At 41.6% G+C, this 27,331-nt stretch overlaps 1 protein-coding gene across 2 annotated transcripts; it reads left to right on the top strand.

The window, feature by feature from the left end:
* Positions 1 to 1,167: 1,167 nt before the first annotated feature.
* Positions 1,168 to 19,736, top strand: SLC30A5 (solute carrier family 30 member 5). 2 transcript variants are annotated; one of them, XM_053931527.1, is made up of 16 exons: positions 1,168 to 1,431; positions 1,630 to 1,752; positions 4,163 to 4,229; positions 5,530 to 5,615; positions 7,023 to 7,110; positions 7,858 to 7,945; positions 9,593 to 9,624; positions 10,784 to 10,954; positions 11,589 to 11,877; positions 12,233 to 12,441; positions 13,444 to 13,601; positions 14,227 to 14,356; positions 14,747 to 14,972; positions 16,309 to 16,535; positions 18,386 to 18,514; positions 19,093 to 19,736. In XM_053931527.1, exons 1-16 carry the CDS (start codon positions 1,358 to 1,360, stop codon positions 19,261 to 19,263), a joined length of 2,268 nt encoding a protein of 755 aa, XP_053787502.1. In that variant the 5' UTR covers positions 1,168 to 1,357; the 3' UTR covers positions 19,264 to 19,736. The 2 variants fall into 2 exon arrangements, with proteins under 2 accessions (XP_053787502.1, XP_053787501.1); XM_053931526.1 differs by having other exon boundaries at positions 9,548 to 9,624.
* The last annotated feature ends 7,595 nt before the right edge of the window (positions 19,737 to 27,331 follow it).

Below are 27,331 nucleotides of genomic sequence, written 5' to 3'. Positions count from 1 at the left end.
AGAGCCACAGATGGGCAGCAGCCTGCCTCAGTATGCCATATACATCCACCCTGAGAAAGCATTGACTATGCATGCCTGCATCCTCTGGGCTTTGCAATGCTGTCATTTAACTCATACCTTTGCTTTTTGTGTTCCCCCTGTTTTGGTTCCAGAAAGCACTCCCCTGTGCCTTACTAGCCTTTTTCTCTTCCCTTCTCCCCATGTTTCTGACCCAGCGCTGATTTTCGCCCCCTGCCCTGTTCCACAGCCCTTGGTCTCCCTGCGCGCTCCTGGGACATGCAGCCACCCCGCCTCTCGTTTGCGGCCTCTCCGGTGCTTGCCAAGACCTCCATCTCCCGGAGACAGCGCACTCTGCACGTAACTAAACTCTCTTCACCCCTCCCCTGCTTACAAAGCTTATCGACATCTTGTGGTAGATCCATGGGCTTCAGGGTCTCCAAATTGTTAATTGAGGGTTTTTTTGACAGGAGACAAGACCTGTTGATTAAACTTTGATGGGGTCTGCACAAGACAGCTGGAACAGAGAGACCGCATTTTATTTAAGAGGTTTATGCTTGCCATGCTGAGGTCTTCACCTGCACTGGGAATAATTTGAAAATCTGTAAAAATTTTTTTAAAAACATTTGATTTTTGACCAGAGAATTCTGTAAATTTCATTTGCCAGCAGTCATACCCCTCTGTCCTCCTATCTCTCCATCTCTTCCTAGTTAAAATCTATCCAAGTCTGTGTTTCTAAGAAACCCAATATGCAGCTGACCATTACTGAGCTAATTCAATACATCAGTACATTCTTGATTTCTTTTTCCTGCCTCAGTGTTGAACTAATTACCAAAATCATGTGTTAGGAACCAAAACCAAGAGACCTTGCTGCATGGTTGGAAGAGAGCAGCTAGCTCATAATATGGACATTTCCTATCTTCCGCCTCAGTTTTCCCATCTGTTTCAACTGGACATTTGAAGCGTTCGACAGGGAAACCGTCTCCTAATGCTTGATACTAGCGCAGAACTCTGCGCCATAATAACACAAAATAAATCGATTTGCATTAAAAAAATAAGAAAATGAAACTCCTGTATCACCGCCCCACCCCGTGCCCCGCCCCGAGGAGTGGAAGCCGCTGCCCTCACAGCCCCGGCCCCGCCCCGCGGCGCCTGCGCACTGCTCCCGCGCACGCGCGCTGGTGGAAGCTCTGTCTCACGTATTTCCCGTTCCCCGTTCCCGGTTCCCGTCCCGTTCCCGCCTCGCCGCACTGCCCGCGGGCGATGCGGTGCTCCCGGCGCAGGGCAGGCGGGCCGCGCCTAAGCTCTTCCTGAGCGCTCGCAGCCGTTCCCTGCAGGAGCTGCCTCCCTCCGAACTGCTATGGAGCAGCCATACGGCGGGCAGGCCCTAGCCGCCGGCGGCGCGCTGGGGCCGGTGGATGTGCCCAGCGCCCGGTAACGGCGGCGGGGGGGAGCGGCCGCTCTGCTGGACCCGGCGGGCGGCCCGCCGCCGTCCCTTCTTCAGGGGGGCAGCGGGCATCGTTCCCCGCCCTCCCGGGAGCTGGGGGCCGGCGGCCTTCGCTGAGGCGTCGGGGCCGGCCTGGGCCCGGGTGGCAGTGTGGCAGGTGCGAACCGGCCTCTCTCCTTCTGCAGGCTGACTCGGTACATCGTGCTGCTGTGCTTCGCCAAGGTTTTGAAAGCCGTGGGGCTGTTTGAATCTTATGATCTTCTGAAAGCGGTCCACCTCGTGCAGTTTATCTTCGTAGTGCAGCTGGGGTGAGTGTGCAGGGGGTGGAGCTGCGTCCCCCACGCGTAATATTTTGGGTGTTCTTTGACAGCGTGAAGCTTGTAACCCTGCATTATGTTGTTATGGTTTACTCGAAGAGGAGAAGGCATAATAATGAATCCAAGAAGTGCTCTGTTCATAGCAGTGTTTTTGCTTCACATTTCTGTTTACTGTAATTTCAGTGTCTTGCAATATCTCAAGTTGGAAATGACCCATAAGGTCCATTGAGTCCAGCTCTCTGCTCCTCACACAACTACCTGAAACTTAAACATATAATCACGAGTGTTCTCAGGATACTCCTTGAGCTCGGACAGGTTTGGAGCTATGACACTCCTGGGGAGCCAGCTGGCCACCCTCTTAGTGAAGAACCTTTCCATAATGTACAATGTGAATTTACCCTGATGCAGTGTCATTCCGTCTCATGCCCTGTCACTGGTCACCAGAGATCAACATCTCCTCCCAGTCCCTCCACTGAAGAAGGTGCCATGAGGTCACCCCCTCAGCCTTCTCTAAGCTGAGCAAACCAAGCAACCTCAGATGCTCTTCTTGCTCTTGAGACCTTACACCATCTTGGCTGCCTCCCCCAGATGCAGTCTAACAGTTTGATGTCCTTCTGATACAGAGGCATCTAAAACTGCACGCAGGACCTGGCTGAGGCCCCATGAGTGCATTGCAGAGCAGGATAGTCACCTTGCTTGAGCAGCTGGTGATGCTGTGCTTGAATGCAAATGCACCCCAGGATACAGCTGACCCTTTTTGTTGACCCATATTCAACTTTCCATCAACCCAGACCTCCACATTTCTTTCTGTGGGGCTGCCGCCCAGCCTTTTATGCCCTGCTTTGTGCATACAAGTAGGGTTACCCCACCACAGATGGCGAATCAGCACTTGTTCATTTATCATTGATAGTTGTTCAGTTTTCTGATCTTTCCATATGTCTCTGTAAGGCTTTTCTGCCCTCGAGAAACTTCAGTGTTTTTCCAACTTCAAAGCTGGGCCTGTTCTGACAGTGCTGACAGTGCTGTTGGTCATGGTGTGACTCTTGCTCCAGCTGGCAATCCAGTATCGCACAAATGTGCTCTCACCTTCCCCCACACCAGGGGGCTGGGGAGGGGAATCAGGAGGAAAACAAAAAATAAAATTCACGAGTTGCAATAAGAAGAGTTTAATAATTGACATTAATAAGCCAATAAATTACTAGTAAGTTAATAAGCAAAATAAAAGGAAGTGATGCACAATGCAACTGTTCAACACACAATTATGATACCCAGCCCATCCCCAAACCACAGCTGGACCCCATGTGGGTAGCTCCCCCAGTTTATATTCTGAGTATATGGTATTTATGGTATGGAACAGCCCTTTGGCCTGTTCAGGCCAGGTCTCCTGGGTGTACTGCCTCCCAGCTTGTTGTGCACCTGCTTGCTGCCCGAGCAGGGGGAACCCTAAAGTCCTTTACTTTGGATAAGCAGCACTAAGGAACTGCCAAAACTGTGTTATCAGCTTTGTTCGCACACTGAATCCAAAACAGCACTGCACTAGCAGTAGCACTGGAGTGGCAGCTACTGAGAAAAATTTATCTCAGTCCAAGCTGAAACCAGGACACTCAGGCATGACCAAATTTTGTTAACAAGGGTGTAGAAGATAAGCTTTCTTATTTATAGTTTGTATTCCTGAAGTTCTTGTGGGATTCAGCTGCTGTTTTTCCCAGATTGAGGGGTGAGGTATGAAAACTGATAGCAAATATGCAGAAACAATCTTTGCAGAGAAAATCCTGCTTCATGTTTACCTGATGAGATATGGAAGAGCACTTATGTAATAAACTTGACAAAGTTGGGACATCTGGAATTTCATTTTTTCCTTTTATTATCATATTCATATACATTTATGGACTTCTCTCATGCATGTTCCCAAGCACCATAGGCTTTTTTGCCCATCACTTTTGATCCCATTTGAAGAAGTTGTGTGCTGTGTCTTCTATTCCTACAGGACTGTGTATTCAGCTTTCTGTATATGAGTAAGCCTTTTTGTATACCTATGGTGCTAATAAAAATCAGAGTATTATTTCTCTTCAAAACTTCTGAGGTCAGTTATTTTGAGTTTTGTCAATCACAAGTCAATTTATCATTAGCCATTCTCTCAAGAACTGGCATTTGAAGTTGACCAGAACTGAAGTTCACTTATCATCATTATAGTATTGGTAACTGATGCTGGTAATGCAGCAGGGAAAATAAAACCAGTGGCTGTTGTCACTGTGGCCTGTTAGTGGAGAAAATGTAGAGGAAGCCATTTTGTAAACTGAGCCAGATATGAGAAACCTAGTTGTTTAGATCTGGTTTGAATAAAAAGCTGACTGCTAATAAACTAATAGAGACTGCTAATAAACTAATCTCCTTTTGACAGGTCTGCTTTTTTTATGGTTTTGTTTCAAAAACCATTTTCTTCTGGAAAAGTGGTAACCAAGCGTCAGGTGAGTTGACATATGTAGGAGCGACACGCATCTTTGTAAATATTCTTGGCAGTATGGCTCTTGCCAAAATTGAAAGGTGAACAAAGATGACTCCACTTAGAAGATGTAGTTACTGGTTCTAGAAGAATACAGAAGTATACAACTAACTCAGTGTCTTGTGGGCTGAAACATTCAGCATTCTTAGCTTTTGTCATCTTCTTTTGAGAGTATAGTGAAAAGGCTGGTCCTTATCACCAAGCCAGCATCTACTGTAAAGAGTGGATTTTCAAAAAGAGCTCAGTCTACTTAGCTGACCTGGACAGTTAGATAGGCAATTTCTGGACTGCCAGAATGTCAAAATGCTCCAGTCTTGTCACTCAGAACAGAAGAGTCCCATCTGCATATGATGAGGGCCTAATCTAACTGCTCATCAGACCTTTGTGATTTCACAGTATCCAAATTTAGAGTTTAGAGTAGGGCCAGGATGGAACCTGCTGATTTGTAAGAAATAAATTTTCTTCACCTGCTTCATATTCATCTTGGGTTTATGTAATTGTGTGTGCAAAAACTTGATCCCAGTGCATGTGCTAAGTAGACAAGAATCTGAAGGATAGCCTCAAAGTGTTCCTTGTGTTAACTGCTTTCATGACTAGATGCATATGGCAGAATTTTAAAATAGTGAACAGGAATAAATGACATCTCTGATTTGAGTTCAGAAAAATCTGTCAGTATATAGTTTTGCTTTTGCTAAAATATTTCAAACTCTGGATTTTGAAGGTGTTATGTTTGTTGTAGGTGCTTCACCTTGTTTAGCGTATTTCCAGAATTAATTTCTCCTAAAACTTACTTCTGAAGTTAATAAAGCAATGAATATCTGAATTACAGCCTGCTTCCTGAAGAAAGAATATAACACACACATAAATATTTGTAGGCATAAGGTCTTAGCTTCAATTTGTACATTTTATCTAGTTATTTTTCTGATTATCTGATATATACAACAGATTATAAAATAGGTAAGTGGACTTGATTTTTTTCAACCATTTTCAGGCTTATTGTTGAAGAGAACTCAGACAATGTTACAGAATTCAGTACTGTGGTAGAAAAAAATTCTGGGTCATAGGGTCATAGTATGTCCAAGTAAATCTTAATTGCCTGGCAGAGTATCTCAGAAGATAATCATACTTTAAATTATATTTATAGAACTTGCAAAGCACATGTTCTCACTCAATTTCTACAGCTATTGTGCTAAAACAATGCTAGTAATAGAGTGTTTATTTTGAAACGCTGGAGAAAATGTTAATGAAATATCTTTCTTTTGTAGTGGATCAAAATTTTTAAGCATGCTGTTGTTGGATGTATCATTTCACTCCTGTGGTTTTTTGGCCTTACTCTTTGTGGACCACTGAGGTAAATACATATCTACTGTAAATACTGGTTTTCTTTTGTGATCCTTCCCTGTCTTGCTCCTTTGTTTTTTTGTTTTCTGTCTATCAGACAGTGCTGCTGGACATTTGATGTATATGCAAAAACTTACTGAATCCTTATGAATTTTCCTGTGAAATCTTTAGTGCTTGGGAAAAAGTACATATAATTTCTGTGGAACTGGTAAATTTCTTCTACCAGAAGAACTACTTCTTTTATGAGATGCCAGTGAAATTCTTGATAGTGCCTAAACACTTGATGTGAGTGATATATCAAGGTCACTTGGTGCAGTTTTTGTTGCTTCTCTGCTGTCATTAATGTAATCCCAACTGTGTATTACGTGTTTGGAGTCCATGGCTTGATGGCTAACGGTAGCAGCTGGTATTCCTTTGACAGGTGACTGGAATCAATTTCTGCACTTGTTGCAGAGTACTTCTTTTTCTGGTTAGCTGTGTGCTCTGTGTTGAAATGGAGTAACATTAGTGCATATACAGGTAAAACCATTTGTGCTGTGTGTTAGTACTACTGACTGAGTAACTATGAAAGAGTAGCTAGACTTCCAAAAATGAAGGTTAATATATTGGAAAGCATGTTTCACTCTAGAGAGGAAAGTAAAGCCTTAAATTATCTATTTTATGAAGGTGAATTTTTATCATCTACATAGGAGAAGGCATACCTAAGAGTAATAATACTGTGATTAATTATATTAATGTAGTTAATACTCTTATGTCTTTCTGGATGCTGGCAATCTTCCCAAACAGAACCAATTACGTGGGTAAAATCATGTTGTATTGCTATGCAGAGGATTGCAAAAGCATTTGGTAAACTTGAGAGCAATAATTATTTTCATGTTCTGCTCAGGAAAGCTGTCAATACAGTTTGGTAGTTAGCCTTTGCTGTCTGAAGGAGGTCGCATGAAAGCTAGAATTTTTTGTTTTCAGCAATTAAGAGGTTTTGAGGTGGCATAAGCTACTAGATCATCAGCACCTCAATGAACAGGACACAGTTGTACAAAATGGGACATCTTTTTTTCTCTGGGAGCAGAAACTGGTTTAGAGGAGATATTGTAGTGGGAATAATAATCCCATCTTGGACAAGTTGGTATCTTGTTGGGTTGCTAGAAGAAAATACAGTTTAAAGTTATCCATAAATGAATAATTATAATCTGTTATTTGAATTAGGAAGTTCATGTTTTTTAACATGTATAGTTGTCTGCAGCTAGATCTGTTGCTGGTGAAGGCAAATTGATTAGTACTTTTTCTTCTGAATTGTTTAAACCTGCTATTGTAATCATAGGATGAATCTTAGTTGTGTCACTAATTTTAGCTGAAATAGTGTATATCAAGTTCTGAGGTAAATGCATTGTAAATGGCGTATTTCTTTTTTTTATAGGACATTATTACTGTTTGAGCACAGTGATGTGGTTGTGCTGTCACTCCTTAGTGTCTTGTTCACAAGCTCAGGTGGAGGACCGGCAAAGGTATTTAAAAATCTCTTCTACCAAATGTAAAACATACTAAATCTTATAAAAAACATACTAATTCTTATAAATTACTTCTTTACCTGGAACAAACTGTGGTTTGGATCCATGTTCATAGAAAATGTGCTTTTGTTAGTTTAATTAATGGTGAAATTGTAAGATATACTACTTGCAGTGGTTAAAGTCTGGGTGGTGAAAGCTCTGGGAGATGGGATTTTTCATAGCTACTCCGTCCTTTCTTGACAAAAGAACTTCAGAGCTGTTCCTTCTCATAGTCTTTGCATAGTTCTTTAGCCTTTAGGCTAAAAGACAAAATCTGCAGTTTGTACAGTTCTTGTTTGTAGCTCATTGATGCTATGAAATATTAAATCATCAGGCTGAAGTAGCAATGCATTCTGGCAGGCAGAAAGACACCATGAAGAAAGTAATCACATTTAAAGTTCATAAGATACTGGCATCTGCCTTGCTGCAGTGGTGATATGTCCTGAGTTATCTGATAAGTCTGAAAACCAGAAAAAAATGTGAAATTATATTGTCAAGGTCACTTTCTTAAAAATAATAGGGATTTCTTTAATGGTTTTCTTACTCAAGTACACTTACATTGATCAGGAAGCAGGGAAGGAGAGAACCGATTTCATGTATTTTTTTGCAGTAATCTGTTGTAGCAGTTTAGAAATACTTGGGGTTTTTTGTTCTTTGGTTGTTTGTTGTTTGGTTGTTTATTTTTTGTTTGGGTTTATTTTACAGACAAGAGGTGCTGCATTTTTCATCATAGCTATCATCTGCTTACTACTTTTTGATAATGATGACCTCATGGCTAAAATAGCAGAACATCGTATCCTTTCTTGTTATGTGAAAGAGCAAGCGACCATTAGTGCTGGAGCAGAAAAAATGTGAAATTGAGTGTACTGAATTAAATTATAATTAGAAGTGATTTTGAAGTTAGTTTTCAATTGATCATCTCATCATAGTGTACTGACAAAAGGTAGTACATCTACAGATGGGCAGTAAAAATGAACAAGGTGAAAGTAAACTTTCCAAGGAAGAATAAAAACATGGAGTTGCGCAAATGGTGTATTTTGGAACCTTATTGATGAATTTACTTAGTTTTCAGTGAGTAGAATCATAAAATAGAGTAATGGAATGACCTGGGTTGGAAGGCACCTTAAGATGATCAAGTCCAACTGTTCACCCAGCACTGCCAAGCCCATCACTAAATCACATCCCTAAGTGCTACATGTGTATGTCTTTTAAGAGCCACCACCAGGGATGTTCATTCAGCCACTTCCTTGGGCAGCCTGTTTCAATGCTTGATAATTCTTCCTAATACTCAATGTACTCTATACTAATACCTGATGCGACTTAAGGTCATTTCTTCTTGTTCTGTCAGAAAAAACTGACCCCCACCTGGGTTCAACATGCTGTCAGATAGTTGTAGAGTGTGATAAGATCTACCCTGAGCCTCCTTTTCTCCAGACTAAACACTGCCAACTAAACACCCCCACCTCCATCAGCTGCATTGGAAGTGCTCCCCAGCTCTGCCGCCCTTCTTTGAGCACACCTCAGCACCACAGTGTCTTCTTGTACTTAGGGGCCCAAAAGTAAACACAGGATTTGAGGTGTGGCCTCACCAGTATCCAGTACAGGGAGACAATAACTGCCCTGCTCCTGCTGGTCACACTGGGCATGCACTGGCTCATGTTCAGCCACTCCCAGGTCCTTTTCCACTGAGCAGCTTTCCAGGCACTTTGCCCCAGCCTGTGGAGCTGCCTGGGGTTGTTGTGACCCAAGGGCAGCACCCAGCTCTGGCCTTGTTGAACCTCACACCACTGGCCTCAGCCCATGATCCAGCCTGCCCAGATCCCTCTGCAGAGCCTTCCTGCCCTCCAGCAGATCAGCACTCCCACCCAGCTTGGTGTCATCTGTGAACTGCATGAACTGCATGAGCTCATCGGTGAAGATATTAAACAGGACTGGCCCCAGCACTGGTGACTGAACACCAGCTGGATGTAACTCCGCTCACCACCACTCTCTGGGCCCAGCCATCCAAGCAGTTTTTTACCCAGTGAACAGTATAACTGCCCAAGCCAGGAGCAGCTGGTTTCTCTGGGAAGATCATGTAGGAAATTATGTCCAATGCATCCATGCAACCCTGAAGTCCATGCATCCACAGCTTTTCCTTCATTCAGTAGGCAGGTCACTTCACCATAGCAGATCAGGTTGGTCAGTCAGGACCTGCCTTTCGCAAACCCATGCTGAAGACTGGGCCTGATCTCTGGTTGTCCTGCACATGCCAACCATGCCAACACACCATAAAGCTCAGTTTGCTTATCTCTGCTTTCTGTGTTCTGCTACCTTTGCCTGTTCTTGTTCTTGGTTTAAAAAAAAAAAAAAAAAGAGAAAATCTAATTAAACTCTTCCTTAATTTTTTATTTAGCTGAGGGCCATCATGACAGTGCTCTTACTCATGTTCTGTATACAGTCATTGCTTTCCTGGGTGTAGCAGATCACAAGGTAAATAACATGTATTTTAGAATCTTTAAGTTTTGAACGTAAGAATTTAACTAGCTCAGAGCTAATCCGAGCCTGAATCAAAACCAAAAGGTTGAACATCCCCACCCATTTTGGAAGTGAACTAGCACTGTAATTTTTGCACACTGATTGGAGGATAAAGAGCTTCAATACAGCAAGCCAAACCATACAATATTCAACCTCTATAGCTGATAAGGACTTAGCTTATCATAATGTATGTAATGCATAGCCTTACAAGTATCATTAAAATTACCATGAAATATTCTGTCATCAGTGTTCTGGGTGTTTATAGGGCTTTGCCTACAAACCACTTCTTACTCACTTTTGGGGCCTTTGTTTTATTTATAAGCATCTTCAGCTTTCCCTAGTATTTCCTTTACATTATACTTGTATTTGAAGACACAGATTCTGATACTTCTCAGTAAGATAATCCCATTGTACTTGGTGATATGAATAGCTGAATGTCATAATCTGACTGTATGGGGTTGAACTGGCTGATTGATTTGTATTAGCTTAGTCTTGCTAAAGTGGCTTAATTGAGGACTAAAACAGGAAAAATATGGAGCAGCTGAAAATGTTTTAATATAAAAATAAATCAAAAATTAGAAAGACTGGTTAATGGTGCTAAAAAGCAAGTGGTGATCTAAGGGAGATGAGATTCTGTGTATCTTGTAATTCATTTAAAGAAAAATTTTGAAAGAGTATATTGTGAAGAAATACGATGTGTTCAAAGGTAAGTGTATGAAAAGGTTATGAAGGGTCTAGAGGAGAAGATGATGTGAGTCTTTGGGGGTTTATGGATGCTTTCAGCACGCTTTTAATAATGGAAGATGGGAAAACTTTCAGTGATTTTTCTTCTTCCTCAGATGCTGTTTACTACAATTTTGCTGCTGGTGTATGCCAGTTAACACTATTGAGAGTTTTAAAATTCAACTCAAGCTGTTGTGAATAGTGCTAAGGCACAACTGTGTATGCTGTGTTACTGTAGCTAGAGTAAAAATTACAGGAAATATCCTAGTTTTGGCTTTTGTTTCCAGGTTAAGGAAAACACATTAATATTTCCTCCTTTTAAGTATCACTGTGTTTGGAGTGAGGTTTTTGGTACTTAAGAAATGCTAATGAAATCCCATTATGTTTCCAGGGTGGAGTACTGCTTCTGGTACTGGCATTGTGCTGCAAGGTTGGTTTTCACATGGCATCCCGAAAACTGTCTGTAGATGTAGGTGGAGCCAAGCGTCTTCAATCTTTGTCTCATCTTGTTTCCGTCCTTCTGTTGTGCCCATGGGTTATTGTTCTTTCTCTGACAACAGAGGTAAGATACTAAGTACAAAAATAAATCCTTTTTTTTAATGCTTGTGAATTGCAATTTAAATCTTTGCTTTAAAATATCTTTAAAATTACCAGTGTTGCTGTCTTTATTTTTGTAGTAAGCTTTGTTTGAAATTTCCATTATGCTTTTCTTCTATATTTGTATTTTATCTGTGTGATACTTTAATTTCCTGTTTTGTATAATAACTGTGTTTCATCTTCTAGCTCAGATATTATATCTTGGGTTCATCTACTAACATTGCACAAGCTTTAATGACTTTATAAATACAGTGCTCTTTTATCCCTAAGAAGTAGATAATTTACTGTCACTTTAAAAAATACTCATTATGCCTGCATGCATAGGGAGAGTAGGCCATTGCAACCATGGCATTGTATATGGAATTCCTTTTACAAACATTAAAGTATTTAAAATAAAGTGCTTCAGTGCATTTTAGATATATGTCTCTTTTTATATCTGGAATGATGTTTCTATATGATAAATTGAAAATATAAAAGTATTTCTGTTTTATGGATTAGTGAAAACACTTGTAATTCAAGTGAACTACATTTAATGCTACAAATGCAATCATTTTTCTGGTGAGCAGTCGTGTTTGAATTTTTTTTTGTTGTTGTTGCAGAGTAAAGTAGAGTCTTGGTCTTCTCTCATCATGCCTTTCATAACAGTCATCTTCTTTGTTGTGATCCTGGATTTTTACGTCGAATCCATATGCTCTGTGAAGATGGAAGCTTCCACATGTGCTCGATATGGATCCTTTCTTATTTTCATTAGTGCACTGCTTTTTGGAAACTTTTGGACGCATCCAATAACAGACCAGCTTCGAGCTATGAACAAGCCACCACACCATGAAAGCACAGAGCATGTCCTTTCTGGAGGGGTGGTAGTGAGTGCTGTCTTCTTTGTTTTATGTACGTATTCTTGCCTAAACGATAGTAAATCTGTGTGACTGGGAAGCCAATCAGAAAATTGAAGTGTGTGGAATTCTTTTGGACAAGCTTTTATGGATTCTTTTGAATAAGGCAATCTCTAGCTTTTTGCTCTTCTATTGTCTGTCTACAGAAAAAAAAAAGGAATGTAGTCTGTTGTGGCTATGATGATCTAATTTCATATAGTAATGAAATCCAATAATAAACCTCAAGATGAAGTTGACAATCCATTTGCTGCCTGAAAATTTCATGTAAACTTTGATTGCTGATTAAACACATTATAAAATAGCTGTGAAGCTTAGAAACAGCAACAAAAACTTCAATACTTTCCTTGCAGCTGCAAATATCCTGTCCTCCCCCTCCAGGAAAGGGCAGAAGGGTACCCTTATTGGTTATTCCCCTGAAGGCACTCCTCTCTATAACTTCATGGGTGATGCATTACAGCAAAGCTCCCAGTCATTGCCCCGGTTTATTAAGGAGTCACTGAAACAAATCCTTGAGGAGTATGATTCTCGGCAGATCTTCTATTTCTTGTGCCTAAATCTGGTAAGTGCATGTTTTTTTTCTTCAAACCCAATCACAATAGTGCATATATAATAAAGAAAGAAGAGTTATTCTTTAGAAGATTCCTATAACTGATTTGTTTGACGGGGCAATTTAAGTAGTGGTCACTGATTTGTTGTCCAGTGCAGCACTGGTTCTATATGAAAGGGTTACACCACTAACTGAATACCTGTATGATAGTATATTTAAGGCTGAGATACCTCACTGTTGCCAGCAGATAAGGTGAAACTGATAAGGCCTCAGTGAAACTGTTAAGGATGGGGACAAGAAGGTGTGGGATTGATTAGTGTCATATTGGAGCAGGCTAGTTTTATTTTTAGCTTCTCTCTTTCTTGAATAGGAAAAGATGATGCAGTAAACAAATCTGATAGAGCCTAATTCGCAAAGATCTTCAGGAAAATAAGGGGAGAAACTTGAAGTATCTGTGTTAACTGTAAGGAATTCCATTGTGGTATATGAAAGATTGGAAAAATGTTTTTAAGCAGGTGGATTAATAATAGTAAATTGTACAGAGTAAATATATGTATTAAAAATGTTTCCTTGTGTACCTTTCTTAGAGCCAGTTCCTGAGATTTAAACAGTCAACTTACTAGTGAAGAAAATGTTGGCATTAACAGATTTACAGACAGCACTACTTTCACACTAATAATGTATGAGATCAGACCTCTTGCATTTTTCATGATAAAATGCTTAGAATTTTGTCTGCAGAATGTCAGTTTAAAATTCAAAACAAAAAATTTGCTCCTGTAAAGAGTTGGTTTTTATGTGTGAGTCTGTAAGGAGAGTAGATTCAAAAATGTCTCCTTTTAGACTTGGAGTGCATCATGTATTTCATTGGAGGAGAGAAAAAATGGTCTAAAAATACTTAGAACAATACCTTTGAAAAATATTGAGTGTTCTATGAAAAGAATATCCTTCTACCTACCAAAACATTAATACACAAGTTAATATCTAAGGAAAAATTCAAACTCTGTTTTGTTTTAGGCTTTCACTTTTGTGGAGCTTTTTTATGGAGTATGGACCAATAGCCTTGGCCTTATTTCTGATGGATTTCACATGCTTTTTGATTGCTCTGCGTTAGTGATGGGGCTTTTTGCAGCTCTGATGACAAGGTGGAAAGCAACTCGCATATTTTCGTATGGGTATGTATCTTGGGTTCTTTAAGGACTATTTGAATCTTAACTCTCCTTGCTCATTTTCAAAATGTCCTGGTATGTATGGGATATTTTAATAATGCATGCTTGTGTGTGTTTTTTGCTGTGTCTCTTCTCTTCCATTTGTGCTTATGATATTCTCTTCTTACCTGTGCAAAAAATGTGTCTGAAATGTAACTTTCATTTATCTCTACAAGTAAAACTTTTATCACTGTGAATATTCTTTAGAAATTGCCTCATGCTAGGCATTTATGTCAAACAGAAATCTGTGTTAAAAATCAGTGTTCGTATGAAGATTTAGATTTGACTGATATAATTAAACTTTATATGTTTTCCTAGCAGTTTAGCAGTTTGAAGCCCTGAATGGGTAGTATATATAAGAGAATACTTCTACATTGTTTTATTATAATGGAGTTTGGACAGTTGGAAACTGGCCACCTCTTGATCAGAAGAAAATAACTCAGAAATTGAGGCATGATTATGTGACATTGAGGAAAAAAACACAGCAATCTTAATGCTGTATTGAAAGAATTACAACTTTATTTATTATAACTTTGACATTGGTTCAGAGTTCCCATTCTTCACTCCCAAATGTATATACGTTTAATTTCAGGTATGGACGTGTAGAAATTCTCTCTGGATTTATTAATGGCCTCTTTCTGATGGTGATTGCTTTCTTTGTCTTCATGGAATCAGTGGCGAGACTGGTAGATCCTCCAGATATAGATACAAACATGCTAACTGTAAGTTTTGTCCTTCTATTTCAGTGTAGTTTTGCAGTTAATGGTTAATTTATGTTTATCTCCAGGGTGATAGTCCTTCCAGTACCTGAAGGGAGCCTTCAGGAGAGCTGGAGAGGAACTTTTTACCTGGGCATTTAGTGGACAAGGGGAAATGGCTTCAAATTGAAGCAGGGCAGGTACAGAGTAGATATTAGGAATGAATTAGGTATTAAGAAGGAATTCTTCACTGTGAAGGTGGTAAGGCACTGGAACAAGTTGCCCAGAGAAGTTGTAGGCTTCCACAGTTTTCCTTAATGAAATGCATGGTGGTTTTGGTTACCATGTTCTAGAAAACAAGTTTGAATAACTGTGAGGATGCAGTGAAGTTAAAGACTTTTCTCCCTCTCACAGCCGGTCTCTGTTGGAGGGCTGATCGTAAACCTTGTTGGTATCTGTGCCTTCAGCCATGCACACTCCCACGGGGCTTCTCGGGGAGGCTGTCCCACACATGATCACAGCCATTCTCACCATGGCCACAGCCACAGCCACGGGCATGGCCATTCCCACAGTGACCATGGCCACAGCCATGGACATTCCCATGGATCTTCTGGAGGAGGCATGAACACCAACATGAGAGGCAAGTACAGATTGTTGAATCATAAGTGATACATGCAATTTGTAGGAGACTGAAGATTTTCAGGATCAGACATGCAGTATTATGCCTCAATCTAAAAATGCTCTCAAGGAGTGATCTGACAGGCATTAAATGCACTATACAGGAATTGCTCAAACCATTTATGAATTTAACTTGAAGAAACGTGAGATATTTCAGTACATATGTATGTAATACATAAGGAACAATAAAAAGCAGTAATCTATAGTACTCATTAACATTAGAAAAGATCACTGTATACCATCCTCAAAAAGCTTTAAGTCCTTGTTTCTAAGTTCAAACTGGAAGTGAAGGTACAAGGTCTCTATATCTAAAGATGTTACCATACTTCTAGGAATCATGTGACAGCTGGTTGTAAAAACACTGGGAAGGGGATAAGAAGCAGGAGAACAAATACAGACCAGCATAGAATATGCTTTTATTTCTGATTCAGAAGAGAAAGTGGTAAAGAAAAGCTTTCAAATATGAAATCATGAAGCTAACTGAGAAAGGCACTGTATATGAAAGTTCAGCATAGAATTTTTTCCCTAGTAGTTAGAAAGTAGTTACTTACCAACTGTCTGGCTTATAAAAAAAACATTTTAAAATGGTGTTTTCTGTGTAAGCTTGTCAGAATATGGTGAACAGTCTCATGTTTCATATGTTATTTTATGTCTTAACTCAGGTGGTTATCCTGGTTATTTATATTCATCATGTCTATAATTTTTTAAAGTCTGCCTAAGTCATGTTTCAGTATTCTTTAAAATCCTGACACCTAACTAGCACTAATCTTACCAATGGTTGGAGAGTATTTTTCTATGCCCATTGAGTGTACATTGAGAATGAACTCACAATTAAAGCAGTAGAAAGTATAAGATTCATAGCAGTAGCACAAAGACAATTCTCCTGTAAAACTGGAGTAGAATTGGCATACAAAAAACAACCAGTACATTCATGTGTCCACATTAGCAAGCAATGTACACTGATCTTCTAATTCTCTGTTAGGCATCAATGAGTCCTTATATACAGAGGCAAATAATTATGCTATATTGTACAAATCCCACTAACAACTGAAAGACTATTCACATTTACCTTAGTCTGTGGATGCCTACCTAGATCATTGGCCCATAGATTAAAAATTGTTTTTTACAATAATTTGCAATTAAACATTAGAAGAGCTAAATAACCTGTCCCAGGTTAGGCAAAGAGTTGTCTCTGTTTAGCTTGAGGATACTTAGTAAGCCTTTCTAAGTTTCTGCTATTGAATGTATACATACATTTTAAACAGAACTGTTAATCACTCTGTTTGTTTTGGTTTTAGGTGTGTTTCTGCATGTGTTAGCAGACACTCTTGGCAGTGTTGGTGTTATCGTATCCACAATATTTATTCAGCAATTTGGATGGCTCATAGCTGATCCGCTCTGCTCTCTCTTTATTGCTACATTGATTTTTCTTAGTGTTATCCCACTATTGAAAGATGCCTGTCAAGTCCTTTTGTTGAGGATTCCTCCCGAACAGGAGAAAGATCTGCATGCTGCTTTAGAAAAGGTACAATTATAAATGGTTTTGTATACAAACATAAAAAGCTGTAACTGTTTTTAATGATTATTTAACTCAAGCAGATCAGTCAGACAGTTTCTGTTGTCCTAGACAACTTAATGTCTCAAGTTGTTTAAAATCTATTTTGCAAAGAAGTGACAGGATGACTAGTTCTAACTATAAAAGTTGGTTTTCAGCTAAAAAGACTTCCACTGTTTTTTTGTTTTATGGGTAGCCCATAATTTCAGACAAGTATGGTAACAGTTTGGCAAATGTACCACATTGTAGTACTGAGAAAGTAATAGACAGTTCCCCAAACCTGCAGACCTTTTAAACTTGGTACAAACATTCAGGGTACAGGATTGTATCACGAGCTTGTAATTTCAAGTTTTCTGATTTATCCATATCATGAAGGGTATACAGGTTCACAGTAGGTAGGATGGCAAAACTTAAGCTGTTTTTTGTAGTTATTTTCTCATTCTAGACTGTTCTCTTCCTGTCTGGTGCAGTATGGCATCTGCCTTGAGGCTGTACCTAGTCTTTGCTGTTGCCTCATTTTAAGTTCCTGCCCAGAATCGTAATGCGGACCTCAGGGTGGAGAATTTCTCTCTGTAAAAGAATGAGTTAAAAGTTCTTTGAGGATGCCATCAACTAGAGGCTTCAAGGAAGACTATCCTTGTGGTGTCCTGTCAGTTACTAGATGGGAAAATGTGTTCTTGTCTGCATGAGAAAGAAAAGAACAAACGGGAATTATTTGGGAGAGATTCATGTAGTGAAAGGAAAGTGACATGACATCACTTTTTGATGAGGGAAAACAGTAATTCTGAGAGACTGGGGAAAAAGAAAGTACTTTTTGAGAACAATAAAAGACCACTTGATTAAAAGATAATAGGAAAAGCATTTTTAAAATTACATCACAATAAAACAGTGTGTTTGCTGTAGGTTGACCCTGTCCAGCAGCCAGGCATCCATAGAGCCACTTGCTCACTCCCGTCCTTTACCATCACCACCGCCAGTGGGATGGGAGCATAAGCAAAAAAACCCTGAGAGCAATATAACAGGTGAAGGAAGAGTAGAAAAAAAAGCAGTCCCCAAACAACAGTCACCTTGGAAGCCAGAATCCCACCTTCATCCTCTACCCCAGTTTTTATGCTGAGTAAGGTGTTACATGGTGTGCAGTATCTCTCTGGATAGCTTGGGTCAGCTGCCCTGGCTGTGTCACCTCCCTGCTTCTTGCCCATTGCCAGCCTACCCACCAGGGCAAGGGCAAAGTGGGAAAAATAGAAAGCCTTGAAACTGCCTGATAGAAAAGAAACAGCCTGAACAGTTCAGCAACAGCCAAATCATTGGTGTGTTATCAAAACGGTTTTAAGTAGAAATCCAAAATACAGCACCTTATCAACTGCTCTGAAAAACCATGACAGCCAACCCAGAACAAAGATCAATTTGAAAAAATTATGTATGGAAAAGAAGTTATGTCTCTGAATAAAGTTCAACTGTAATAACTAAATATAGCTGCTAAACAGTGAGGTAACCAGTGCCCTGGTAGATGCTGAACCGGTATTCTGATTAGTCTATCCATTTGTGTTCCTGTGATCTGTTCATTAAATCAAGGGATTTTTCCCCCTTATCCTATTTAGCATTGCTCTTCTGGGGTTTTCATCTGGTTTGACTTTTACCTTCTAGAATTTTACAGTAGTAGCAACGTAACCTTTCAATACAAGATATTTCTGAATATAGTTTCGTTGGAAAGCTGCTGTACTATAGTTTTGTTTCCTTCTGAAATATTTTCCACCAATAGCCATGTACATGTACAAGTTTAAAATTACTTAATTTTTGCTAATGAAATTTCTTCACAGATTCAAAAAATAGAGGGAGTTATATCCTACAGAGATCCTCATTTTTGGTGTCACTCTGCAACTGTTGTGGCAGGCACAATACATGTGCAAGTGGTATCAGATGTGATGGAACAGAGAATTGTACAACAGGTACAGTGCAAGGTTTTTAGACTCTTAATTTCTTATGCAGCATCTCCCTTTTGGTCACAGACTGAAGTTTCAAGCTGACATGTATGATGTTTTTTGTAGCTCTCCATTATTGTTTCAGAGCTGGTCTCTAATGCTGTACTGACCCTTGCCTGCTAGCTTAAATTAGTTGTGTAAAGAGTTACTTGCTAGAACATCTGCCAAAACACTGACTGACAGTGGCACTACATCTGCTCTGAGAAAAGAAGGGGAAGTGTAAAAACAGGTCTGCAAAACAGGGAATAAACAGTAGGGACATCTGGATGCTAATCACATGTCTAAAACCGGATTTCCACTACCTATCTGCCATGGGCTTTTCTTTTCCTTAAAAAGATAAATATTTCCTTATGCAAAACACTGAGAGTCACCAAGTATGCAGAAGTTGCAAAGCCCTCTAAACCTATTCTTTGCTTTCCAGAGAATTGAATTCTTCACAATGATACATGGGGGTTTTTTACAGCATTGCAGAACCAGCATACTGCAAGTTACTGTGAGATACATGTGAAGTTCAATACTAATGTTAACCATACCATTCTGTTCAGGTCACAGCAATTCTGAAAGATGCTGGTGTAAACAACTTAACTGTCCAAGTGGAGAAAGAAGCTTATTTTCAACACATGTCTGGACTCAGTACAGGATTTCAGGATGTCCTTGCAATGACTCAGCAGCTAGAATCCATGAAATACTACAAAGATGGTACTTACATCATGTGATACAAATTTGTGTTTGCCAAAGGAGATGTAAATGGTCAAGCTGATGGATTCCATATTTGTATTTTTGCTGAGAGATCTTGCACATACATGTACAGAAACAAATGTACTATATATTTGAATTTTTTTAAGTGTACTATCTTTGTTACTTGGATTGAGATGCTTTTATAAAGGAAATAAGAAGGACTTGAGTACTTGCTGTAAATGTGAAAATAATCGAAATCTTATATACTATATTTGGTGTTTATTAAACAGAAGTCTTGAAACTTGCAGATGAGCACAGATATATTCCATACTTTCTCTAAAGTGTAGAACATCGATATTTTAATTTCTTGTTAGCAGCAGGAAAGAGAAGTAGTTTATACTGGAATGCAAACAATCAACTGGGCACTGCTTTTCTTTCTTTCAAGGATAGCTTGAAGACTCTTGGAATGAAAAAAAACACTTTATTATGGGGATTAAAAAACATAAAGTCCTGTGTTTTGCATACTTTGTTATATAATAGAAATAGACAGTTTTTATATTATGTCTCAGCATACAAATCTGATTTCTACATTTAATGCACCAGAGCAAATATATGTTACCATTTTACATTTGTATCAAACTATTTTTTTTAGAAGCAAAATCCACAGATTGAACAGTGAGAAATAGGGAAGAAAAATGAAAACACTTTTTCCTGGGAAGACTCAGAATAATAACTCAAACCACTTAAAATAAAACTTTTTTGTACTTTTTATATGAATAAGTGCAAATGCAATATTTGAAGTCTAGAAGTAATAAATCAGTGAGCATCCTAGCACTCAGCTAAACTTCATCTCTTCAAGATATTGTACTTTACTCAATTTTTTAGTAATACCATGACAGTTGCAGGGGTACTATAGCCAGCTGTACCTCCACGTATTACCTAGGGAAGAAGTTCAGGTTTAGAATGCTAAACTATGAAAGTAGTCTTGGATTTGACAAGTTGCTGAAATGAATAGTAAATTGAGACTTCTTGACTGGAAAATGAAATAATTATGGATGTTGAGGACTTAATACTGCAAAGAAAACAAATCCATGTGTTTAGTGAAAGCTTGTCAGTGGGGTAATAAAATACATCTTGAGAGGTGGTTGTGCTTACATCTTTTCACAGGCTTCTTGTGCCCCCTCTTCTTGTCTGTAGCACATTAATATTTTCCTTAAAATTTAAGAAATTAATTCAGTGGTTAACAAGAACGAATACATCTTTCACCATCCCACGTATCATGGCAGTATTGTTTTGTTGTACTGTTTTCTTGTTTCTGGTATTCAGTGGTTCTTGAATACCATAATAATAAGAATAGACTTATGTTAGTGAAGTTGAAGAACAGAACAGAGTGATAAAGGAATGATGTAATTGGAGGAGACTTACCAGGAATGCAGTAAGGGGTGTCCTTGAGCCATTCTGCTTGTCTTGTTATCAGATTGTTTATACAACTTCCGTGGTTTGTTTTGTTACTCTTGAAGGAGTTCCTTCTGAGGTATGTTAAAACACTCTCTGCAGTACAAGACTGACTAGGAAAACTGTGGTCAGGAAACTTCTAGAAGTTGCATTGCATTTGTGTAGAGTGATGAAGATAAAGTGCATAAATTGCAGTTCCTCATGTCTTGGGACAGTGCTGGAAAGTCAGCCACTTCCTCAAAGCTGGATCCTGTTTTCTGCCCATTTACACATTTAGCAGTGGTTTTCTTACCTTGCCTCCTCCAGAAGGCTCATCACTTGACAAGCTACAATTATTCCCTGTCTAAAACTAGGGTGATACTTGGTTTTGAAACCAATCTCAAACAAAAAGCTTCACTTAATGTTTACATATACCACTCCTGTTTTGAGGTGGTTGTACTAGACTTGACAGTATTTCAGCAAACCCCATTGTGACATGAAATGATGATGAAAAGGGGCACGATTATGTCTTTTAAATCCTTAATATAATTGTAAAGCTTTTGTGCTTGCCATAGCTTCCTCTGAGCAAATGGCCATTTCCTACTTCAGCTGTAGCAGCAGAACCCAAAACAAATCAAGGTGACTGGTACTGTGATCATGGCAGTGAAGATGAGCCGATACCTGTATACTTCACAGGCAAGTGCAAACTTACCTCTTAGATTGCATTTGGCAGGTTTTTGCATGTTACCCAGCACACCTGCATAGTGTTCTTCCTGGCTCTCCTGGCAGGAAGATTATGGCAATAAGCATTGTCTATCTTAAAACATCCATCTTAAGTTTGTTTAGTCTGGCAATAATCTACCAAAGAAGGGTTCAGGATTCCCCACAAGATCTATTGGAACTGTGCTGTGGGCAGGTTTTCAAACCACAGGTGGAGGCCAGTTGATTAATGTCTTAATACGGAAGGGCATGGGGAGGTTCAGTCGAGTCACCTGATCTGTATGCAGAGAGTTGCAACAAAACACTTTGAAATATTAAACAGTTTTAAAAGGAACTCCGAGCAAGCAGTACGTGTGTGTATTAAGAGGAAAATGTTTGTGTTTTCCAGTAACGTTTTATTCCCTGGTGCAGTCGTAGGCAGGGCCCGAGTTGCGGGGGCGCGGCGGCCAATGGGCGAGTGATGGGTGGCCAAGCAGCAGCGGCACCTGGGGGCTCGAAACGCGCGGCACCGGCAGCGCGCCCCGCGTCGCTGCTCTCTCTCCTGCCCGGCGGGTTCAGCTCGGTACGTGCGCGATGGGGTCGGCTCGGTTCGGCGCGGGCCGGGCGGGGGTGCGGAGAGGGGTGTTGCCGTGGCCGCGGGGAGGCGCCTGCGCGGCCCTTCGAGTCCTGCTCGCTCCTTCCCCTCGCTTCAGCTTAGCGGGCGGTACGGAGTACAGCCCAGGGGCAGCCCGGTCTTCGCTTGGCGGGGAGGGCGATGGGTGTTTGCCCGTTTCTCTTTCTCTGGGACAGCCCGCTGGTTCCCTCACTCTGCTCCCCTTCAGCCCTCTAGCTGGTTGGTGTCATAGCTCTATGTACATTGCCACCAAATCTGAGATTCTTCACCCATACACTGGGACTTCAGCTATGCAGCTGAGCACACTTGCTCAAAGATCCATATCCACCAGATGGAGACGAAGATCCTGGAAGCTCTGGACTTCTCTCTGGGTTGCTCTCTCAGCACTGCCTAAGAACTTCAAAGATTGCAGAAGTGTTGAGAATGGGTGTTACTGTAAATTGAATCTGGAAAAGGGAATACTTAACTGAGGCAACTTGTTAAAATGGCTCAAAATTTTTGAGTACTGCAATTGAGCCTGGCTGAGACCTGTCTTCCCTGTAGAAATGAGTTTTATTTATCTGCTCCTGTGACATGAGCCTAACTTACCAAAATTCAGTGTTAAAATGCATGCCTGATTGTAAGGAGCCAATTTAGTTTTCATTTCCCTCAACAATGGTTGTCAGAGGCATGTGGAGGAGGGGTGCACACGGGCCACGTGTAGGAGGCAACTAGAAGAAGCGTTGCATCCGGGAGGACTTCGCCTGCCAACACCTCACAATGGGACAGGTAGTAAGAGACCCTGAACTCCCCAGAGGGGCTTCTCCAATCAGATGGCGAAAGGTTGGACTGGGCCAATAGTCATCTGCCAGTAGACGGGCTCTGGGAGGAGCCAGGGGCATAAAAAGTAACTGTGTCCCAAGTGACCGGCGCTTTATGAAACTTGCTCTTTTAAGAGTGGGTTTTTGGAGTGGGGCTTTTTTGAGACTGTATTTGTGCATTTGAGGCTTGGTGATTAGAGGGGCTTTTTGAATCTTGTATTTTTGCTTTGGCTCCAGCCTGCTGAGGTCTGCTTCTTGCCCTGGCCCTAGCCTATTTTTGCCCCTTTTTTTTTTACAGTGTGAATTAGGTTGGAAAAGACCTTTGAGATCAACTAGTCTAACCTATGACCTAACCTGTTATAAATAGAGGCGAATAATTTGTTCAGCCTTTCAAGAGTCAATCAGAAATTTATTGATTACAGCAAGCAATGGCAAGCAAACAGCGCTGGGTGTAGCCGGGGAGTCCCCGCTCCGCAAACGGCTCACACCGTTTCCCCCTTCCCGCAGTCTTTTTATACTCTCTTTCTTCCGTGTCTGCTGTATGTCTGGGTGTACTCTGCGCTTGCGCCCTCTGTTGCTAGGGGGTTGTCTCCTACTCTCTGGTGGTCGTTTGACGAAGGCTCCTCTCTTCTTCCTTGGTGAAAGTCCACGGCCCTGTAATGGTCTTTTCCATATAAGATTTTATGTTATATGCACCTAAGTTCTAATTACACAACCAGCTTAAGTAATCAACATACTAGTTAGTTTCTGTCTGTCAGTTTTCTGTTATCTACACACGGCTTCTCCTTTGGTTCTCTGTTATCTTACACAAGGCTTCTCCTTTGATTTTCTGTTATCTACACAAGGCTTCTCCTTTCTGTCTTGATGAACAAAGAGTCTTTTCTAACTTATCACATAACCTAATACCTCCTCATCAACTAAACAATGGCACTGAGTGCCACATCCAGTCTTCTTTTAAACACGTCCAGGGACAGTGACTCTACCACCTCCCTGGACAGCCAATTCCAATGCCCAGTCACTCTTCCAGTGAAGAATTTTTTTCTGACGTCTAAATTTTCCCTAGCACAGCTTAAGGCTGTGTCCTCTAGTTCTGCCAATGCTTGCCTGGAGAAGAGACTGACTCCCTATTGTATTGTGTTTTATTATGTTCGTTTGTATTATTGTGGTCACCCAAGTTTTGAAAATGGTTTGTCCCTGTTGCCTCCCCATACCCTTTTGGTTCCTCGCTTGTCACTCTTCCCTTAGCCTGCCCCTTGACTCAGCAGAACTGCTGAGCAGAACTGCAGAACTGCTGAGTCATTCCCTTGTCCCCTCCCTGGTGCCCTGTCCATCACTCGGCAGCCCATTCCCACCACCTGGAAACTTCCGTCAGGTGCGTTGAGTGATTGGATCAGGGCCAGGGACCCCTCCCCTACCTTCCCCTAATAGGTTGTCATTCCTATCTGTTTCCCCGAAAACCACTCCCCCGTTTAACCCCATTGGCTGTTCTCCCCTTCTCCTCCCCCCTTTATAAGTCGCTGCAGAGTCCCTCTCGGCTCTCGTCGGTCGGCTTGAGTTAGGTGTAGTTGGAGCTCTAGGAGTTACCAGTAAAACCTGACGTTTGCCCCCGAGGGGAGTCAGCCTCATTCCTCAGTGGTCTCGCCGTCCCGTGGCTCTTCCGGAGTCACTCCTTGCAAGCCCTTCGGGGAACCCAAAAGGAGTGCCTTCTGCCGTCATCGTGTCGCCCGGCCGGGCCACTCGAGCAGCATCCGAGTGGACATGACGGCAACTCTCACCTGACTACAACCAGGCAGTTGTAGAGAGTGACAAGGTCTCCCCTAAGCTTCCTTTTCTCAGGCTAAACAACCCCAGCTCCCTCAGCTGTTCTTCATAGGGCTTGTGCTCCAAGCCCTTCATCAGCCTTGTTGCCCTTCTCTGGACATGTTCAAGTGTCCCAAAATCCTTCCTAAATTGAGGGGCCCAAAACTGGACACAGTACTCAAGGTGCAGATGTTCAGTTGGCTGTCAAGCAGTACCCCCAGGTCCCTTTCTGCCTGGGCACTGCCAGCCACTCTGTCCCCAGCCTGTAGCACTGCAGGGGTTTGCTGGGGCCGAAGTGTAAGATTCAGCACTAGGTCTTGTTAAACTTCATGTTGTTGGACTTGGCCCATTGATCCAGCATGTCCAGGTCCCTCTGCAGAGCCCTCCTACCTTCCAATGGATTGACACACACTCCCAGCTTGGTGTCACCTGCAGATTTACTGCAGGTGGACTCAATCCCCTCATCCATGTCATCAATAAAGATATTAAACAGGACTGACCCCAGCACAGACCCCTGAGGGACACCACTGGTGACTGGCCCCAGCTGGATGCAGCACCATTCACCACCACTCTCTGGGCCCGGCCATCCAGCCAGTTCCTAACCCAGCAAAGAGTGCTCCTGTCCAGGCCGTGGGCTGCCAGCTTTTCCAGGAGTGTGCTGTGGGAGACAGTGTCAAAGGTCTTGCTGAAGTCTAAATAGACAACATCCACAGCCTTTCCCTCATCCACCAGGGGGGGTCACCTGGTCATAAAAGGAGACCAGGTTGGTCTGGTCAAGCACAACCTGCCCCTCCTAAACTCATGGTGGCTGGGTCTGATATCCTGGCCAGTGCTGTGTGATGGTACTCAAGATGATCTGTTCCATAATCTTGCCAGGCACCGAGGTCAGGCTGACTGGCCTGGAGTTACCTCCTTCCCACCCATTTTGTGAATGGGTGTCACATTGGCCAGCTTCCAGTTTTCTGGAACCTCACCAGTGAGCCAGGACTGCTGGTAAATGATGGAGAGCAGCTTTGCAAGCTCATCTGCCAGCTCCCTCATCACCCTGGGATGGATCCCATCTGGTCCCATAGATTTGTGAGCACCTAAGTGGCTCAGCAGGTGTGCTTCCTCCTGGATTACACAGGGGCTGTTCTGCTCCCTGACACCATCTACCAGCCCAGGAGGACAACTGTCCTGAGGACAACCTGTCTTTCTGTTGAAAACTGAGGCAAAGAAGGTGCTAAGCACCTCTGCCTTTTTCTCATCCTTAGTTACTAAATTGACTCCCTCATCTAATAGAGAATGGAGGTTGTCCTTGCTCTCCTTTTGCCATTAATGTATTTATAAAAATATTTTTTATTGTCCTTTACAGAAGTGGCCAGATTGAGTTCTAACTGGGCTTTTGCCTCTCTAATTTTTTTTCCTACATGACCTCATGACCTAGCAACTCCCTTAAGCATTTCCTGAGATATCTGACCCTCCTTCCAAGGGTGATACACCCTCTTTTTTTTTTTTTTTTTCCAAAAAAAGTGAAGTTCCTTCAAAAGCTCCTTGCCCATACAGGCCGGTCATTTTCCTCATTGGCTCATCTTTCAGCACATAGGGACAGCCTGCTCCTATGCCTTCAAGATTTCTGTTTTGAAGCACACCCATCCTTCCTGGACTCCTTCATTTTTAAGGGCTGCTTCCAAGGTATTCTCTGAATAAGTCTCTTGAATAGGCCAAAGTCTGCCCTCCAGAAGTCCAGCATGGAAGTTTTATTGATGCCCCTCCTTGTTTCACCAAATATTGAAAACTCTATAATTTCATTATCACCAGATGGCCTCCAACCACCATATCTCCCACTAGCTCTTCTCTGTTTGCAAACAGCAGGTCTAGCATTGTCCCTCCCCTGGTGGGCCCACTCACCAGCTGTAACAAGAAGTTGCCCTCCATAAACTCTAAGAACCTCCTAGACTACCTCTTCTCTGCTGTGTTGAGTTCCCAGCAGATGTCTGGCAGGTTAAAATCACCTACAAGAACAAGGGCTGCTGGTCCTGAAACATCCTTCAGCTGCTTGTAGAATAAGTTATCTACTTCTTCATCCTGGTTGGGTGATCTATACGAGCCTCCCACCAGGATGTCAGCCATGTTGACCATCCCTTGATTCTCTGCCCTGGCCCCTGGCTTGCCTTCTGGCTCTCATTTCCTCACTGGCTCTTGCTCACCCTCATGTCTGTTCTGCCTCCCTGTGTCCCTGCCTAAGCCACCTGCATCCAACCCTGCTGTCCACTGCTGTGATTGTCACTGCAACCCTATCCAGGCTTCTGGGCCTCCTGCCCCACTGCCCCCCTCACCTCGTGTCCAGTTGCCCGTCAAGCAGTGTGCACACCCCCCCACCTCGTGGACGCACCCGCCAACCTCCAGTGGAATCTTTCTCTTTCACTCTCTCTCTTCCCTCCCCACCCCACCCCTTTCCCATTTTTCTTTCTCTTGCTAGATCTTCTCTAACCCTCTTTAGTAGAGTAACTCCCTTTCATTTTGTTTTTCATTAGGAATAAATGGTTCTTAGATACAATGTTTCTCTCCTTTGACTTAATTTTGTTCCTAACCATTTAATTTTAAAAGAACTCCTTCCAGTTTCGCACAGTGGAACATGACACTGATATTGCAATAACTGCTAGACTGCCATTGAAGGGGGCAGTCCTAGCCTATGAGCAGCCTAATATAACAGAGAAGTGTTCTGTGATTAAGGCACTTGAATTTCAACCCTGTACT

Source organism: Vidua chalybeata, chromosome Z (assembly GCF_026979565.1).
Source record: "Vidua chalybeata isolate OUT-0048 chromosome Z, bVidCha1 merged haplotype, whole genome shotgun sequence".
NCBI lineage: Eukaryota > Metazoa > Chordata > Aves > Passeriformes > Viduidae > Vidua > Vidua chalybeata.
This window is presented reverse-complemented; position numbering and strand designations above follow the sequence as displayed.

Coding starts and splice junctions, on each gene's coding strand:
- SLC30A5 (XM_053931526.1), top strand. CDS start 1,358: ATGGAGCAGCCATACGGCGGGCAGGCCCTAGCCGCCGGCGGCGCGCTG. Junction 10,955..11,588: donor TTCTTTCTCTGACAACAGAG/GTAAGATACTAA, acceptor TTGTTGTTGCAG/AGTAAAGTAGAGTCTTGGTC. Junction 13,602..14,226: donor ACTCGCATATTTTCGTATGG/GTATGTATCTTG, acceptor GTTTAATTTCAG/GTATGGACGTGTAGAAATTC.